The sequence below is a fragment of the Gavialis gangeticus genome, unplaced genomic scaffold, assembly GCF_001723915.1.
Source record: "Gavialis gangeticus isolate Ggan-Ray unplaced genomic scaffold, GavGan_comp1, whole genome shotgun sequence".
NCBI classification, from domain to species: domain Eukaryota; kingdom Metazoa; phylum Chordata; order Crocodylia; family Gavialidae; genus Gavialis; species Gavialis gangeticus.
The window spans coordinates 143062354-143079730 of record NW_017729032.1 but is presented as its reverse complement, the minus strand read 5'-3'; the positions used below and the strand labels follow the sequence as shown (position 1 = coordinate 143079730).

The 17377-nt window shown below is 37.0% G+C and overlaps 1 protein-coding gene across 1 annotated transcript in view; it reads right to left on the bottom strand.

The window, feature by feature from the left end:
• Positions 1 to 17377, bottom strand: part of CDC16 (cell division cycle 16) — a 37688-nt gene that overhangs the window by 3529 nt on the left and 16782 nt on the right. Inside the window, exons 7-17 of the mRNA XM_019525210.1 lie at positions 16280 to 16371; positions 15354 to 15487; positions 14591 to 14670; positions 12110 to 12159; positions 9378 to 9451; positions 7996 to 8121; positions 5154 to 5306; positions 3863 to 3926; positions 2521 to 2582; positions 1225 to 1360; positions 186 to 276 (exon numbers count right to left, since the gene is read on the bottom strand). Coding sequence (XP_019380755.1) covers positions 186 to 276; positions 1225 to 1360; positions 2521 to 2582; positions 3863 to 3926; positions 5154 to 5306; positions 7996 to 8121; positions 9378 to 9451; positions 12110 to 12159; positions 14591 to 14670; positions 15354 to 15487; positions 16280 to 16371 — 1062 coding nt within the window. The remainder of the gene's footprint in view (positions 1 to 185; positions 277 to 1224; positions 1361 to 2520; positions 2583 to 3862; positions 3927 to 5153; positions 5307 to 7995; positions 8122 to 9377; positions 9452 to 12109; positions 12160 to 14590; positions 14671 to 15353; positions 15488 to 16279; positions 16372 to 17377) is intronic.

The window sequence follows — 17377 nt, the reverse complement described above, 5'->3', positions numbered from 1 at the left end:
TTTTTGGGGGGGGGGGGGGGGGGGTAGGGAGGCAGGAAGATTCAGCAGCAGCTGGAATTTGGAAGGAATTTGTCTGCTGGGGTGCTACTGTAGCACTGTAAGATCTTTTATTTAACGAACCTTAACAGGACATGTTTTTTACTACTCATATCGCTCTCTTATATAGTAATAAATAACGGAATTACCAATGTAAGCTTCAGAATCACCAATGTACATTTCTATGCAATGTCCAAGCATGGTAACAGAAAATGTATCATCCCTCCTAAGACCAAGCGCCTGTAAAAAGATATAGAATGTTCAGCATCGGAAATAAATATTTACATCATGACACCTAAATTAACCTTTTGTAAACTGATCCTCACTATGAAACAAAGGTTCCCCTTCAACCAAGAAGATGAATGTATTTAACTGGCCAGAAAAGTACTAAAAATAATAATTAAAAAAACTCCAAACCCCAGTTACAGTGCACTTCCCTTCTGTTCTACTCCATATACTACAGTGCAATTTTTCATGCACTATGAAGGAAGACTAACAGAATATATTATTCAAAGCTTTTAAGGTAACAATTTGTGAACAAGTGTCCCTATAGATAAAATGGACTTCATTTACATGCAGCTCAAAAACCATAAATTAGGATAAAGCCAATGCTAAATACATGTAACACTAACTGAAGGGTAAAAAGAAACCCAGCAGAACTGTTACTCTGTCAAACAAACCACTCACTACAAATCTCAGGATATTCAAAATTAAGGGCTAAGAAAGTCAAATATTTGAGTACAGAAGTCCATTAGCAATCAAAAGAACCTTCATTTTTAATCTTAACTATTATAAAGGCGTTTTAGGGTTTTGAAGCCCAAATTAAACTAATTAAAACTACTTTAAAATATTTTTTCCTCATGATCACTAAAATTGGCTTATTTATAACTTTTTCTTATTATATAAACTCTATATTTCAATTAGTTTTAAATGTCTGAGAAGTATCTGTTTAATTTATTTGGGATAAAAAATAAATTCTGAAAGGTTCTATTTTAGCCTAATTAACATATGACTTGAAAACTGAAACAAAATTAATTCAGTATTCAAAACCTGGTCTAAGTTGGAGAAGAATACATTTATTTTTCACATACATAATTTTCATGAATTTCTATATTAAATGAAAAAGAAAATTTAACCTTAATTCTGGATCTGTGAGCAGCACCACCTTAATATAAAGCACATACATACCGTATGAAAATAGTCAATTGCACTTTCAAAATTGCCCATGAGACTGTGTATGTATCCAATGGCAGAATAGGTAGAGGCATTCTGAGGAATCAATACTAGAGCCTGCCGATGATATTCTAATGCTTCTTCATACTTCCTGTTAAATTTAAGTATGGCATATATTAGTAAGTTTTCTGGTGCAGAGGGTCACTGTACTATATTCGTACATCAGGTATCCAGGTTGTAGCCATATTGGTCTAGAGGAAAAGGCAATCATCTCTACAATGAGTCCTGATTGCCTATATTCGTATTTCAATTGACACAATAATATCCTGGCCTAAAGCCATTAGCCTAGGATAACAATATGAAATAATTAAATTATTGCTTCATATTTGCAACATAAAGGAATACATTACACGATTTCATGATAATCATGATATTATTCAAGGTAACTGAGAAATCAATTTTTCCTTAAATTCAAGGCTTTAAAAAACATTATGCATGAAAAATCTTTGAGAAGAATAGACTGTTTAAATTTACAGCCAATGTGTGGAAAGAATGTCTTTCTACTGAAAAGCACATTGCACATGACCAACTGTAGCTGGCTGCAAAATGGTAGGTGTTGATGGTTATCAGCTTGTGTAGCAAACTGTTGTAGAGGTCTAAATGTTGCAGCATCAGCTTTAATTTTTTTTTGCGATTTGGATATGGCCATTATACAGAGTAAACAAGAGCATCAAAATTATTTCAGTCTTGCTACTGTCATTGCTCAAGCTGCTGTGGTGGAGCAGACAATAATGAGTGTTACTCTTTGCTTCTAATTCTGCCTTACGGGAGCAGGCAATAACATGACATTTATCAAAAAAAATATCTTGACATTATTGGGATCATGATGGTTTTTAAAATATTTTAAAGCTTTCAACAATTATAAAATTCTTTAGCTTGCTTCATATAGATTTACATGCATCCACAGTTCCCTTCAAGTATCCTATCCTTTCTTGAATTTAGGATGAACAAGAATTAACTGTATATTTTAATTATTAATTTTAGAACCCAAAGAATATAAGAGCATGCATACTTATAGCTGGCCTGTATTATGATTTGATGTCAATACCACAGTAAGAAAAACTTTTATACAGAATTTTCACATGAAGAATTCTTTACCTAGAGTGACACGCTTGGGAACATTCTCATTTACTATAAAACATCCTTTTATAGTGCCATCACAGTGTAATTATGAAGTGAGCCAATGTAGCATATGATTTTACAGTGTATTAGGTAAATGTAGCTTTAAAACATTTCAGTTTTTCAACTTACTTCAGCTTTCTACACACGTGTCCTAAGTTGTTCAGTAAAGGCTCCCACTTGTCAACTGTTACCTGAAAAATATTCCATCGATCCTATTAGCATATGCTTGGCAGCCTTCAGGTAAATCTTCCTGTTATGTTGATTTCTCTAGTAACAGTAAGTCAGTGGGTCCCCAATCTTTTTATGCAGGTGACCTTATTTCTAACACAAGCCCAAACACTACAACAACTGAATTTCCTTGAGACTCTCAGTCCCCTTTGGGTGTCATAATCCCCAATTAGATGAGAGGTATAGAAGGCAATATTATCTATGGAAAATGAAAAGGTGATAAACATTTTAAATATCTTTAACATTAAGCATACCTTCCCTACTGCCAAAAAAAGCATTTTACAGGTAAAATTAGCAAAAGTGTCACCCAGTGAACTACTTATTTACTTAATGTGAGCCTTCTTCCCCAGTTTCATTGTATTTTACAGGTTCTTGCATTTCTTATGCTTGTAGGAAGACTAGTGCACCCTACTGCATCTTTCCTACTATTTGTTTGTTCTTTGAAGACATCCAACAACATTCTCATAGACATACAAGAACAACATAGAAGAAAATTTCATTTTGATGTTAGACACTAACCTATCCTTTTAAATAGCATACAAAGTCCCAGAGCTTTATTGCAGGCAGTATAACTACAAATGCTATTCTTGATTTTTACAACTGTCTAATGTTTGGAAAAGTGGGTATTTGTATTGCTACTTTGCTGCAATGAGTTATCTGTGTTAACAATAACGTAGATATGAAAAGAATGGTCTATGACAGGGACCAGCAATGTTCAGGAGTGGTAGGCTGAAACTACCCAACAGGGGTTTAAGATGGGGCAGCCCGTCTAAATGGGGAACTACTGCTTCTCCCACTACCCAGCCACAGTGCAGGCAACCCCTCCCTCCACAATGTTACTCCTGAAATGTCACTGCTGAAGCCCCAGCTTGAAAGATCTGGTCAGCAAGCTGTAGGTTGCCAACCCTTAGCCTAGAAATTAAAACTATGACTGGGAGTCAGACCTAGATTTTGCTTCCCACTGTATCAGAGGCACACATAATGTATTGCTTTCTGATTTCATCCAGAGGCTTGTTTTACATATCATGGGAAAAGCTAAAACAAAATATGCGATAGTATCCTCATGTTTTAAATAATGTCAAAACTGAATGGCCAGAGGCTTATATTGTTGGGAAGGATCATGTTTTAGAACTTGTTTAATTTATTTTAATGTTCCATTTATATAAAGCAGAATAATACAAGAACCTGGAATTTTAATAAATACTTCAGTATGAAATTAAATACACTTTAATTTAGCACACACCTCATTTCCAATAGCTTTGATTTTCTCTAATGCATCAAGAAACCACTTCTCCGCAGTTTTCCAGCTAAAATAAATAAATAAATACTGGAATTATAAAGTAGCTACTACATGATTCTAATAAACAGTCCTTTCCCCTTAAATTGTGAAAAATCTGTAATAGAAAAATAAGTTACTTTTACATTGTTTGTTACAAATAACTATTCTCATAAATTAAAGGCAAAATCCACATTTAGCAATACCTTGTCCAGAAAGGAATATTAAGTTAAATCTGATGCAGTGAACAAGAATTAAAAACAGAATACAGTCCAAGGACATGCATTAAAATTCTTCATCCCACACATCCCCAACTAAAAAGGTGACCCAAGTAAACATTCTTTTTATATTTGTTCATCTCTGCAGAATATTTATGATGCTTCCTGATTTGCCAAGTTTATTATATAATACTTTATTCCAGGGTTGACAAATATATATGGCTCACGGGTCAAATCCAGCCCACAGCATTACCTGAAGTTGGGCGTATGGAGCCTGATTCAGAACCTGGCTCACCTTACAGTTCCCAGATACTCTCTACTGCTACCAGACCCACAACAGCTGCTGCTGACCCCATGGACCTAGCCTAAGGGGCCCTGAGGTCTGGATCTGGCCTGGCGTGAGTTTGACACCCTGCTCTATTCTATGACAAATATGAGTTCAAACATTTAGTTACCTTTAGCACGAAATCAAGAGACAGCTGACTGATCTCAATGGACCTCACTGCATGGGATTTTGCATATATTCAATCTGAAATCATTATAAGCATTATTGTTTCATATTAAAAAAATGTTCTGAGCTGTTGCATGGTAATGCTTACTATGATCTCAGCCCACTTTGGACAGGTCTGGAGCCAGCGGGGTCCTCCCCCAGCCCCAGGATACTAACCCTAGCACTGGGTGCTGAAGCTCATGTCTGTCCGTGAAGACATGTAACTCCCAATGTTTAGAGCCTGTGCCCTGCCTGCAATATTCCCCCCATTGCCCATCTTGGGGGTGCCTGCCCCTGGCATGCTGGGGCCAGCTAGATCCCTGCCACTGGCAGTGGAAGTCACAGGAAGCGAAGCCCAGGAGAGGGTGTCACTCCTGCTGCTGGATCCATGAAATGAGTAAGGTCTGTGCTGCTGGCAATCTTGTACTGGCTCTGATGCAATGGCAGGCAGTCCCAGCTCCTGCACTGCACCAGTCTTGAACTTGTATTATCTCCATGGTGAGCTGAACACATTACTTAATAAAATAGACCTATTTATTCCATTACTTACTCTCCATTTTGAAATGCAACCACTCCGACTTCATGCATAACAAAAGGATCTTCAGGTGCAATGCTTAAGGCTTGGCTGAAAAACCTTTCAGCTAACTTTGAGTTGTTGGTCAAACCATACTCCAGTCCAATGTACAGCATTGGCAAATGACAGCTACGAGACAACAGGACATTTCATATATTTATTACTCAGCATGGAAAATGTTTCCAAAAATCTTATAAACTGCATCATAAACTTAAATATTTTCAGTATATCTTAAATAATGAATATTCAAAAATATTTACATGTAACACTACCATGCAAAATGGATTCCCAGAGTCCTATCCTGAAGGGTTATTTTCTGAGGAAAAACAGCCCAATCCAGCTAGTTAACAAGAAAAAATTCATTACGTTTAATAGTATTTTAGTCTGGAAATCACTGTGGATATTTTCCTAACTTTCCCCAAATAAATTCTGAGTTTAATCTAGGTATTTTTTTCACCTATAAACTGAAAAAGATAGATGGACACTGATAATCCTGTAGTTAGTATTCCATTTCATAGATGCAACGCCTCAGGACTAGAGGGGGAAAAGGTACGCATTTACTGAAACAATTCTTGTTTAAGTACACAGTGCCATCAGGGCCCTGGTAGTAGCAGTTCCAAAACTGACCGATTACAATCATTGTCATAGCTTCTAATACTAAATGTGGGGTTGCTATTAGAAGCCTTGAAAATAAGGGAAGCTAGCAAGTTTCAGGGCTGCTATTTCTCCTTATTTTAAACCTTCTAATAGCACCCTCCCTCACACCTCCAACTGCCTAGTTCTCAAGGCTTTTAACAGCAGCTCTTCAACAGTTGCTTTCTGTTCACTATTTCTGTCACAAGGCAAATTACTATTATACTCACAATGTGAAGCAGGAGTGGGCCTGAAAAATGCTATGTGCTTAAAAGGTTTAAGAACTTCACCGGTATGTGGGTAACTGAAATCTGTTATAGTTTAAGCCAGTGGTGCTCAACCTTTGGCCCCGTGGACCAGATGAGGAGCATGGGGCCAGTCTGTGGGCTGCTGTTGCCTGATCCCGGGATGGATCCCAGGGCTCAGCAACACCTGCACACTTGCCCAATCCCATGTTCAAGGATCAGGCTCTAGGGGTCCATGCACACCAGAACTGGACCTCACACTGCTCAATGCACTTGAATTGATAAACAGGGCCACAGCCACAGGACTCCCCACAAACCTGAAGGATGGATGATGCTGTGTCGGGGGATGCAGGTTGAGCACGTCTGGTTTAAGCAACAGGCAAAAAAATTATGACTGGCATGGTCACACAAATAAGTTAATGATGTCATTATCCAATGTATGCATGCAAATAGACTACAGTACACTGTATCCCCAAATGTTGCATGTATACAAGGATCCATTAATCCACTATAATATTTGTTTGCTACTACCTCCAGAATAAAATGGAACAGTTATTCAACTGAATAGCAGCTTCTAATATGCAATGAAATATAGGCGATTCACATAAAACTTCAGGGGAGTTTCATTTACCTAATTTATATTCTGCTTATTTTAAACTGGGCCAGGAAACAAAATTGTGCAGCCAACCTTAATTCTTCTCTTTTTATACATCCATCCCAAATAAGATAAGAGGCACACTGTATGCAGTTATGAAATTATAATCATATTATGATACATACAGGAAGGAGCACAATTAATGTCCCACGTGCAGCCAGACATCTGACAAAGTCTAACGTGAAAATGCATGATTTACAACCTAAACAACCTTTTTTAACATAGGGTTGTGTTAAAATTAAGTCCTAGGTTGCAAATTAATTTAAAAGACAAAAGGTTTTTTAAAAAGTGTTGCATGCAACTATGAAATTCCTTTCAAGTATCACTTGCAGTAGAGCTCAAACTCCAACAGCACAATATAGACTCCTACAAACTAGATCAATAGTGCTCAATCTTTTTGTCCTATGGGATGAATGGGTGGTGCCGGGTCTATTCACAGGCCAGAGCTGGCATCTGGTGCATAGAACAGTTATGTGAGCAGCCCAGCCCCAATTCAGCCACGGAGGGGGAGGGGAAGGGGGAGTGGATCAGCTCCAATCCAGCCTTGTAGGGGAGAAGGAGGTATGGTCCAGCCAAAATCCAGCTGCACAAAAGAAAGGGGGCCTACCAAGCCCTGATCCAGCCAACTTGGGATATAGGAATTTAGCAATGGGGGAGTGATGGCAGTATTAATTGTCACTGCTCCCCACCTCCAAATCTTCCGACCCACTGGGAACCCCATGGACTGGATGCCATGGCTCCACAGGCCGGGTTTGGCCCATGGGCCAGGGGTTGAGCACCTTGAGCTAGACAAAAAGACCAACTAGATTAGCTAGAGGCAGAAGATTTATCCCAAATGATTAGAAAAAGGCAATGGGGGTTCGGTACTAGGTCTTGTCAGAGGGACCTTGACTCTCTCCTACTAATTCAGAAATGAGTGAGCTCTTGCTTTATGCAATATCCTCAACATGTGGGTCTGGCCTGAATATTTTGCATCAAGTCCTAGAAGTCAAACTGAGTACAGTATGTAGAAAATGGAGAAATCTTGTTAACCACAGGAAATAAGTCCTATTTAGATGAGAAACCAGTGAGAAGAAACACTTAGACAAAAATGATGTATTCAATGTGTACCAGAATTTGAAAAAAAAAAAGTTCCTATTCTTTTCCTCTCTTGTTTTCTGTTTAGCCCCAAGTGTATTTTTACTAGTAAATGAAGAGAACATACTCCTACAATACTTTTGGACAGTTTTTTAAACTTCCCAGAATTTCATTACATATAAAATAGCACAATCCACTTCTGACATACCCTTTCATCAGTTGTGCTGCTGTAAAGTAGGCAGCCATTGCTTGGTCATGCTCACTCTCAACTGCAAATGAATGCCCATATGCTATCCATGCAGGTCCATAGGTTCTCTCAAGTGTAGTGGCTTTGCTAAAAAAGCAATCAAATGATTATATTAATCAAAATGAGTAAGAGTAAAGCTATTTGTGTACCTGCACATTTTTCTAAAGTGTTAAGTTTTTAACAATGAGGTTGTATTTAGAATTCTGATAATCCACTGTTAGGATTAGTTCTTGTCACTTTAGGGGATTGTCTTATTCCAGCTATCCCTCAGTATGAACAAACTATATTGAGATGAAAGCTCTGTTTAAGACCAAGAATCTGATCTGTTCAGGAAACTGACCATGCCACTTGAAGAATGTGCAAAGGATATATAGGACTAGGACTACCCAGCCTGAAATGCTGATGAACCACAGATTCACACTGAAAGGGCAAGTTCTGATGAACGGAACACTTTTGTTATTCCAGAGATTTGTAATTCTGGGGTGCTCTGCAAAGCCACTGTAGTTGAGAAATTTCTCAGATAAGCATTTTCCTGCCCTGTTGTTTCCTAAGGGAGTGCTTATGTAAAACTCTAAAGGGGCATATTTAAGCAACTGAGGGCTTGCGGGGAGGGAAGCCTGAAGCATTGTACCTTTTTTTGCTATCTAAGATGCAGCTGAATGGTGCTGTTTATTTTATATGGGAAGACATAAGATTCATAAAGCTCAGACTATGCCCTTAAGTTGAAGAGATAGAGAAAGAACCAGCCCAACTGGCTTGGAAGCATGTAGGATGCAGGAAATGAGTCCATGAGCAACAGAATGGTAACTGGATGGAGGATTTGGAGTCAAACTGTACACATTTTTCGATACAATTTAGATGGTATCATGTTAACTACTGTATCAAAAGGGTCAATACATAGAGGATATTTTAGCGAGAGCTAGGATACCTAGATTTATTGCAAGTAAATATAGACACCCAGGAATTTTCATAATACTCTAATTATTAACTATTTGTTGTGTATAGACAGACAGATTCTATTGCTATTAAAGGATATTGATATAAGTTGTTACGATACAAGTGTTATATCTGAATGATTCTACAGCCATTGAAGTGTAGCTGAACCACTCCATCTTTAACCTTTCTCCACTCAAGGCTAAAGTTGGGGTGTTAAAGCTAATTTATATTGCTACAGGATCATGCAAATATAACAGCTGATTGTAAAAGCTGCTGCATACTCCAGAGCAGCTCAAATGTACATTTGTCCATACCCTTTACTTGAAAATTAAGTACTGAATAATACTGCTCTGGCAAAAAAAAAAAAAAATCACAGACTACACTGCTATCAAGTAATAAGTTCTTACCTGAGATACCTTCTGGCATGCTCGTTTTTGTGGCCAACCATGAGATAGTAACATCCTACAGCAAACCATGAGACCTAAACATCAAATTCAAAATAAAGCAGTATTAAAATACATAAAGAAGTGGCTAAAGTCACACAACACTAAAAGTAATGATACAGAACAAGAATAGTTCTATTTTCACTATATATAAACAATTGAATGATCTGTAACTCATCCATTTTAGACAGGCTTATAAATGGAATAACAATGTTCACATGACTCAAATCAGGTACAGCCAAGGACAGATCCAGTGGAGTGCAGTAAGGCAGATGCACCCCCTCCCCCTTGCACTGGTCTTTCGGACAAACTTTGGTGCAGGTGGAGCCCCAAATCTACTCCTGCCCTGCTCCAGGGACAGGCTACAGCTATGTAGGGTACTGTGAGGACAGTGGTAGCTGTGGGAAGGTTTCCCTTTTCTGCACCTGTCACTTCCCTACTGTGATCTCCACTGGCCACAAGCAGGCACTGAAAGTAGGGACCCGCACTCCCCTCCTGCCACTGTCCACAGCTGATGCAGGCACGGGGGAGCCCAGAGTCCCCCTCCCCCCCCGGCTCTGCACCAACTGTGGACAACACAGAGTGGCTCACAGAGTGCTGGGCTTGGCCAGGGATAGCAGTGACAGAGGAATGCAGGTTCCTCCTTCCAGGCCCTGCTCCAGTGCAGCAGAAGACACTCCAGGTAGGGATGTGGAGGAAGGTAATCAGACAGGATGCAGGCACTGGAAGGAGGAACCCATGTGCTGCCACTGCTGTCCCTGTCTGAATCTGGAATCCCATGAAGCTGCTCCCAAAAGCTAACTGCCAGATCAAGTCAGAGGAGGCTCTGAGGCTCAGTTCATAATTAAAAATCCTAGAAAAATTTTGCAGACATGATGAAGATCCCTTACACCTGAAATGTGATGCAGAAAAAGTTAACTTGAAATCTAAATTTCCATCAAACATTTAGTACCACGAAAAGGACATATTCACAGTCCTCAGGTTCAGGAAATTCTTGAAGCTCAACAGTACCAAATGTATTCGCATACCACATACCATATGTATTCTTAAATGGGGAACATTATTTTTTTTATCTTTGCAAGAACAGAAGCATGCAGGACCGGAAGCATGGAGATGCTGTGCTGCAAGAGGGCTACCAGCTTCTCCTTCAGGCAGCAAGCAGGAAAGAGAGTGGAATGCAGTGTTAACCCTTTCACAGACTCTATCAAATTTGGATTAAAACACGCATCTAATTTCTCCCTGGGATCCTGTGAAGTACGGCGATAACGCCTTTTTCTCCGGGACAATAGCAGTTAATTTGAGTTAACTGCCATCTGAGCTGCAAATTATACTGTGTGTTATGACTGTCCTGAGATATCGATGGTGGTTGCATCGAACTGTCTGGGACAATCAACCCCAGGATATACCAGCTCTCTCTTTTGCCTTTGTGACTAACTGTGAAAAGGTTGATATTAAAACACAACCCTTACGCTTGTTGTCTCAGAAAGAAGTTGGCAGCCATCTTGCAGCACTGCCTCCACAAAAAGCAGCCAGCTGTAGGCCAGGACTCCAGAAAAATAGCTTTCCCTCTACATTTTACCTTCTAAAAAGGCGGTGCATATCTTATCTGGAGGCATGCAATATGTGAGAATACACAAAGTTTTGGATATAAGTTTGCAGCCCACAAGTAAATCTACACAGTAGTAACCCTGGAAGGCTTTGAATTTTGCACACCTGATGTAAACTTTGTATTAGCTTTTTAAAATTTGTTTTCTAAAAGAGAAAATAAATCAATCAATCATGAACAAATGCAACTCATATGTAAGCATACAAATATATCTGAACTTCACTTATCAATTATGACAATACTTCAATAAGTTTCAGATTTATATAGGATGCTCATTTGAATGTGTACACAATGAATAAAAAAGTAATCGGAACTCCTGGGGAGGTGATACCTTTTATTAGACCAACTAGATAGTTGCAAAATAAATGTCTTTATTTGCAAGCTTTTGGGCACACACACCCTTCCTCAGACACAGAAGAGTACAAAGATTGTAATATTTCTCCTAGGTAGAAATGAAAATTCATATTTCACAGGAGAGCAGAAAGGTGGCGTACATACAGATACGCTTTTTTCCAGACGTAAACTGCTCCAGATATATGTATATCTGGAACGGTATACCTGAATGTACTTAAATAAGTAGAAAGCAGCAAACTGCCTGCACAGTATACTTTTGAACTGTCATAATATTGATATTTATACACCACATTTCTTCAACCATCTAAAAGTAAGTTCTCACTGATGCCAAGTCTGAAAGTTTTAAAAGTCAAAGCCTTTTTGGTTAATTAATCAAAAGCACAGAAAACAATTCTAAGCAGTAAAGCATGCTTTCCCTGTACACAATCTCCAACATGAAGGAGCAGAAAGTTGACTAAGACTTTTCAAAAAGTGGCTTAAACTATATAACATAACTCCTAAAAATGATGAAGACCCTCATCATCACAGAATTTTGAAAGAATTAGTTATATAATATCTGACATGACAGAAAATTCTTGAGTGCTTATATTCGGAAGAATAAAATATTCTATTTTAGATTGAATAGTTTAAATATTAGGTATTTTAAAACTAGATTTAAAACCTTGATCAATTCCTGAGGTTAAATATATTTCACATAAAGATTTTTTTTAATTTAGAAAGAAAAGTAAAAACTTACAGGATTGTTTGGGTACAAATCCACCAATTTATGAGAAAGATAGAAAAGCTCTGTAAAAGGTAGGGGGTGGGGGGAGAGAAAATTATAGTACATTAAACAAAAGGCAATTCTGAACACCATATAGTTATAAAGTATCATTACATGCATCTCACACTACCTGTTGAAAGTTAGTCTATAAACTCAGAGCTAAACATTTTACTCTTTAAACAGATACTTAAAAAAATGACACTTTAACTTTCTATTTTAATCTATTTTTACAAAACCTAAAGCTTGAATAAGTTTGTGTGTATTTGAATACAAATTCAAAGCACTGTAGATGCATATAGACAGCATTTCTCCCAAGAGAAAGCTGCTTGCCCCGGGATCCCACAGACACACAAGTCCATTGTCCCACTTTAAGTACCTGTGAAGTAAGTGAGGTACAATGTGATAATATTTTTTCCCTGAGACAATGCTGTGTATGTCTGGAAATTAACCACAGCTCATTCAAGTTAACTGTCAGTCACCCCAGGACAGACCTGTTTAGAGGGGCAGCAATGCATCTTGGAAAACCTACATGTATAAACGGCTATGCCACTTGTGCTTTTACCCGAGTTAAAATCTGGTTGAGTCACGATCACCTCAAATGAGATGTGAGTTTCCAACCTGAGTATGTGAAGAGCATAACAGACAAGGAGTTGTGCATCTTGACTTAACCAGGTTATTAAGAAAATCCTAGCCTACGTAATATTAAAGCAAATAGAACATAGTCAGCTGAAGCATAGTATTACATTTTCAAAAAACATTGCCACGTATACTTGAAAAAATTTTAAAAGTTCAGCTTCTTATAAATTAATGACACTGACTTTTTTCTACTTTCAACATTGACAATGTAAGATAACTTAGTAATTCTGAGCCAGAATTCTTTAAACACTAAAATTAAGAGATCAAGGAGCTTAACACATAACCAAAGTTTCTGTATGTTGAATATAAATAATGCTGAAGTGTTTTATCACTTAATAACTTTAATAAATAAAACCAGAACTATATAGAATCATAGAAAATTAGGGTTTCATAGTTTCTAGGGTCGGAAGGGACCTGAGCAGATCATCTAGTCCGACCCCCTGCCACGGCAGCAAAGAGTACTGGGGTCAAACGACCCCAGTAAGGTAGTCATCCAACCTCCTCTTAAAAACCCCCAGGGTGGGAGCCTGCACCACCTCACTTGGGTTAGAAGAGACTTCAGGAGGTCACCTAGTTCAATGCCCTCTTCAAAGCAAGACCATCCCCAGTGAGATCATTCCAGCCAAGGCTTTGTCTACCCAGGTCTTAAAAATGTCCAACGATGGAGATTGCACAACCTTTCTGAGTAACCTGTTCCAGCACTTTACTATCAATAACACTTACAAAGTGTAACAACACTACCCACCTTTCCCCAGGTCTTCTCTTCCCCACGGGAAGGAGTAACATAAAAACCTTGTTCTCTAAATGTAATGAAAGATCCACAGTGCAAGTCTCAACACTGGAGTTCTTACCTCCAATTCAAAACTTTAAATCGAGGCCTATTATAAAAATTCTGTTCACAGTACTTCTTATAGAAGTGGTTCTCAGCTGACCCTCAGAAAAAGTACACTACTGGCCATATTTAAAAAAAAAAAAAAGGTTGACTCTTGCAATTAAAGAATCTGAAGTACACCAACTGCATATAAAAGATACACTAGCATACGTAATGGCCTACCTGTTTGTACAAAAGTGGAATTTTCATGCTCTATTTCAGATTAATACACTGAAAGATTGAAGGCCATTTGATGTCAGGTCCTCATTCTCATTTCAGATTGTTTCCAAATGCTTCCAAGCCCTTATTGGAAAGAGTCTGGAAACAAACTGTAGCTAAACTATTGACGTAACTGTCATAAAAAGACTGCATGGCTAGGAACAGGATAATAATTGAAGCAGTGTTTAACTGCAACTAGGAAGAGATAACTTATTAAACAGTCTCTGTCTGCAGGCAGTTCACTCTACAGAAAATAAATCTGATCCTCCCTGAAAAACACAATAGATCTATCCACAAATTTTGTGGTCACAAGTAGCCATTCTTAAAAATTTCCCTCTTATATTTGTCAAAAATATATTTTAATTTTTGGAAGGAAAATAAACCTACATTTACCACAGTATTCAACACACAATAGACATTAATAAAAAGTTTGGTTCTCCGTAACTCATTGGCTATATAACCCAAGAGGCAGGAAACGCTGTTAAAAGCACAGGAAAACCACTCACGTGATCCTTACCCAGCTCTGCAATGTTTATACTTTTTAATTTAAAGTTTAAAATATTTTTCCTTAATCTCACTTTTTTTTGTTTATTTGTGGAAAATGCTACTTTCTGCTTGACTGTTGAGAAATCTATTCAAAAGGCACTGTCAAAATTAGCTATATGACGCTTTTAAAACTCTACATTCATTTGAGTTTTATTAAATTGTTAGTCAATAACAATTCTCACCATTTGCTTTATTCAATTCCACAAGTGTCCCTATATGCACAGGTAAACAATTTGCATGGAAGGGATCTTTTTCCATTACCCTATTAAAAACAAAACATATTATACAATAAATGGTTCATGTAACTTAACTGAATTAGAAAGAAAATAATGTTATAACAACATGGAATACTGCAAGCAATTGGCACTTGAATAAGCCAATAGTCATGTTCTAGCTACATGATGTTACTAGCATAACAGCAGCTAATTTAAAACCAGATAGAATTAATTTAGCTAAACTGGTTAACAAGACACTTGGCAGATGGAATATGCAATTAGGACAGCAATCAAATATTTCTGCTGCCAAATTTAGTATACTGCCTTTACAACATTCTCAGGTCCTGCCACTGCTGGAAGCAAGATTATATTCAATACAGCACTATCTTTGCTGAGAGCTTATTTTATTTTACAAGACCAATATTTTGAGTACTGACATGTAGTAAATCTAGAGCTCAAGATAAAGAAGCTTTATAGAATACTATCACATTTTGTTGTATTTTGTTCAAAACAAAACATATATTATTTTCACAGTTTCTTAACCAGCCGGGGCTTCGGCATGAAACCATGAAACTTATCTCAGCTGAGATGATATTAATTTGCAAAAGATGCATTAAACAACTGAATGATAGATTTGGGTATATTTGTGATCATACAATATTTCCTACATGAGACCTGAGAAGTAGCAGAAATAAAATCTTGAAATATCACAGTTGCTTTATGTACTTACACAGACGTAAGTTTGTAGCACATTTTGAAATCACAGTTATAATAATGTCTTTCAGCTAAGGATACTACCACATCCAGATTGTTCTGGAGGCCATCTACAGATTCCGGAATCACTGTTTCACTAGGTTTGTTATACTGAAAAAGAAGGCATTTTAACAACCATAAGAATTTGTATAAAATGAAAATTTTTTTTTTAATAATATCTGCTTTTAGGTTCTGTCTGAAATAATAATTCAAAGGTATTTTAATATATTTTCTGGATCTCTTAAAATTCTGACTTGTGCTTAGAAGGCCTGCGCTGAGTAAAAAACTAATATTTATTAATAGTTCACTGACTCATGTCAACAAGTTTTAGACAGTGAAAGATATTTCATTACCAGTTTTTCAAGTGCAGTCTCTGAAAGAACAATGCTGAGTGACAGGGCACTTACTGACCCATGTTGGCCCAATGCTGTGGTGTCAGTTCCAGCAACAGCACTTTAGACATACTATATTCTTATTGTAAAATGCCTTACATCCTTTTATACAAACAAACATCAGTGCACCAACATTATTAAAGCAATTGTTACAACATTATTCTATATTTAGATGTTTCTCAAAAAACTGCAAGTCAGCCAAGTAGAGATTTTCATCAAACAAAATTATAAAATTTGTGAAATAAAGCCTACATGAAACTCTGTCTTTTCTATATTTCTATACATGAAAAGCAGTAATATAAATTAAGTAATTACTTTTAATAATTTAATGTATTAGGTAATTTAACACATGAGGTAATTACAAGCAAAAGTAAAAATACGTTTTTTTAATTTTGATGTTTCAAAAACTCAAAACAAAACACAATCATATAAAATTAGCATTTAGGACAAGTTTTCCAATTCAAACTTATTTTTTTGCTTTTCCTTTTTTTAGTTTTTATTTTTTTTTTACCTTTTTCAGTTTATTCTCAAACAGAAAATGTAGCAATTCTTGTTCTTCCATACACTGTTTACTAAGAGGTAGAGATTCGAGCAGTTCTTTTTCTGTGTAAATTAAAACAAGCACACACAAAAAAAACAAACAAGTAAAAAATGTACAGGGCTCAAAAACACAAGTTTTGAAATGTCTGTTCCAATATGACAAGTAAAGCATCATGTTATTAATGATCCTAAACAACTGCATTATGATACAGTAATTCTAAGCATGAAGGTGAATGACTGAATTCTTACTTTTTAAATTCTTCTCTACAGAACTTAATTGAGTCAAATTCAACTTGATGGAGTACTACAATCTCCAGTTTTATACTGACTCTAGGGTTAAGGTTTTTCACTGAAAAAGAGGGGCACTGGATAAAACAATTATTTTTAACTTTTTTCCATACACAATGTCATAGCTGTTTTTGGCTTTTCACCGTAATCTCACAATGCTTTGTGGCTTCAAAGGACTGTGGCATTGAGCTAACAGAGAAAAAAGATGCTAAATCTAGGTAATGGGCATGGAAGTTACTGGAGAAACTAGCCACAGAGGCTGGGCTTACTTTGCTCCTTTCAAGTCTTAAAAATCAGCAAAATTCTGTAGCTATTAAGCTGTAGTGGTCACCCAACATAACCCAGAGATTGCATCCCATGAGCTGAAATCTAAAGTTTAACTGTAAATTTCAGAAAGTTAGAATACTTTATTAAAGATTCTGGTTATGTTAAATAGATAAATAATACAAATAAAACTGGGTACATGCTATTCTTTCAAATTAGTTCAGAACTAAGATTTGCAATGCAACATTAATGCAAGATTTGTAATGCAACATTAATTTTATTCAGTACTGTGAATCTGGAGGTTTAATTTTGTTTACATCTAGAAAATAAATATTGTTCTCCAAACCTTCTTGTGCTGTTAACATGTGGTGTGATGTTAAAAGGTCAAATGCTTCAAAGCAGTAAACATCAAGCTTCAATGCCTCTTTGTAGCTGTAGGTTGCTAGGGTTCTATTATCCAAAGCATCATAGATCTTCCCTCGCAAAAGGCATATAGAGCTCTTAATCTGGTGGATGC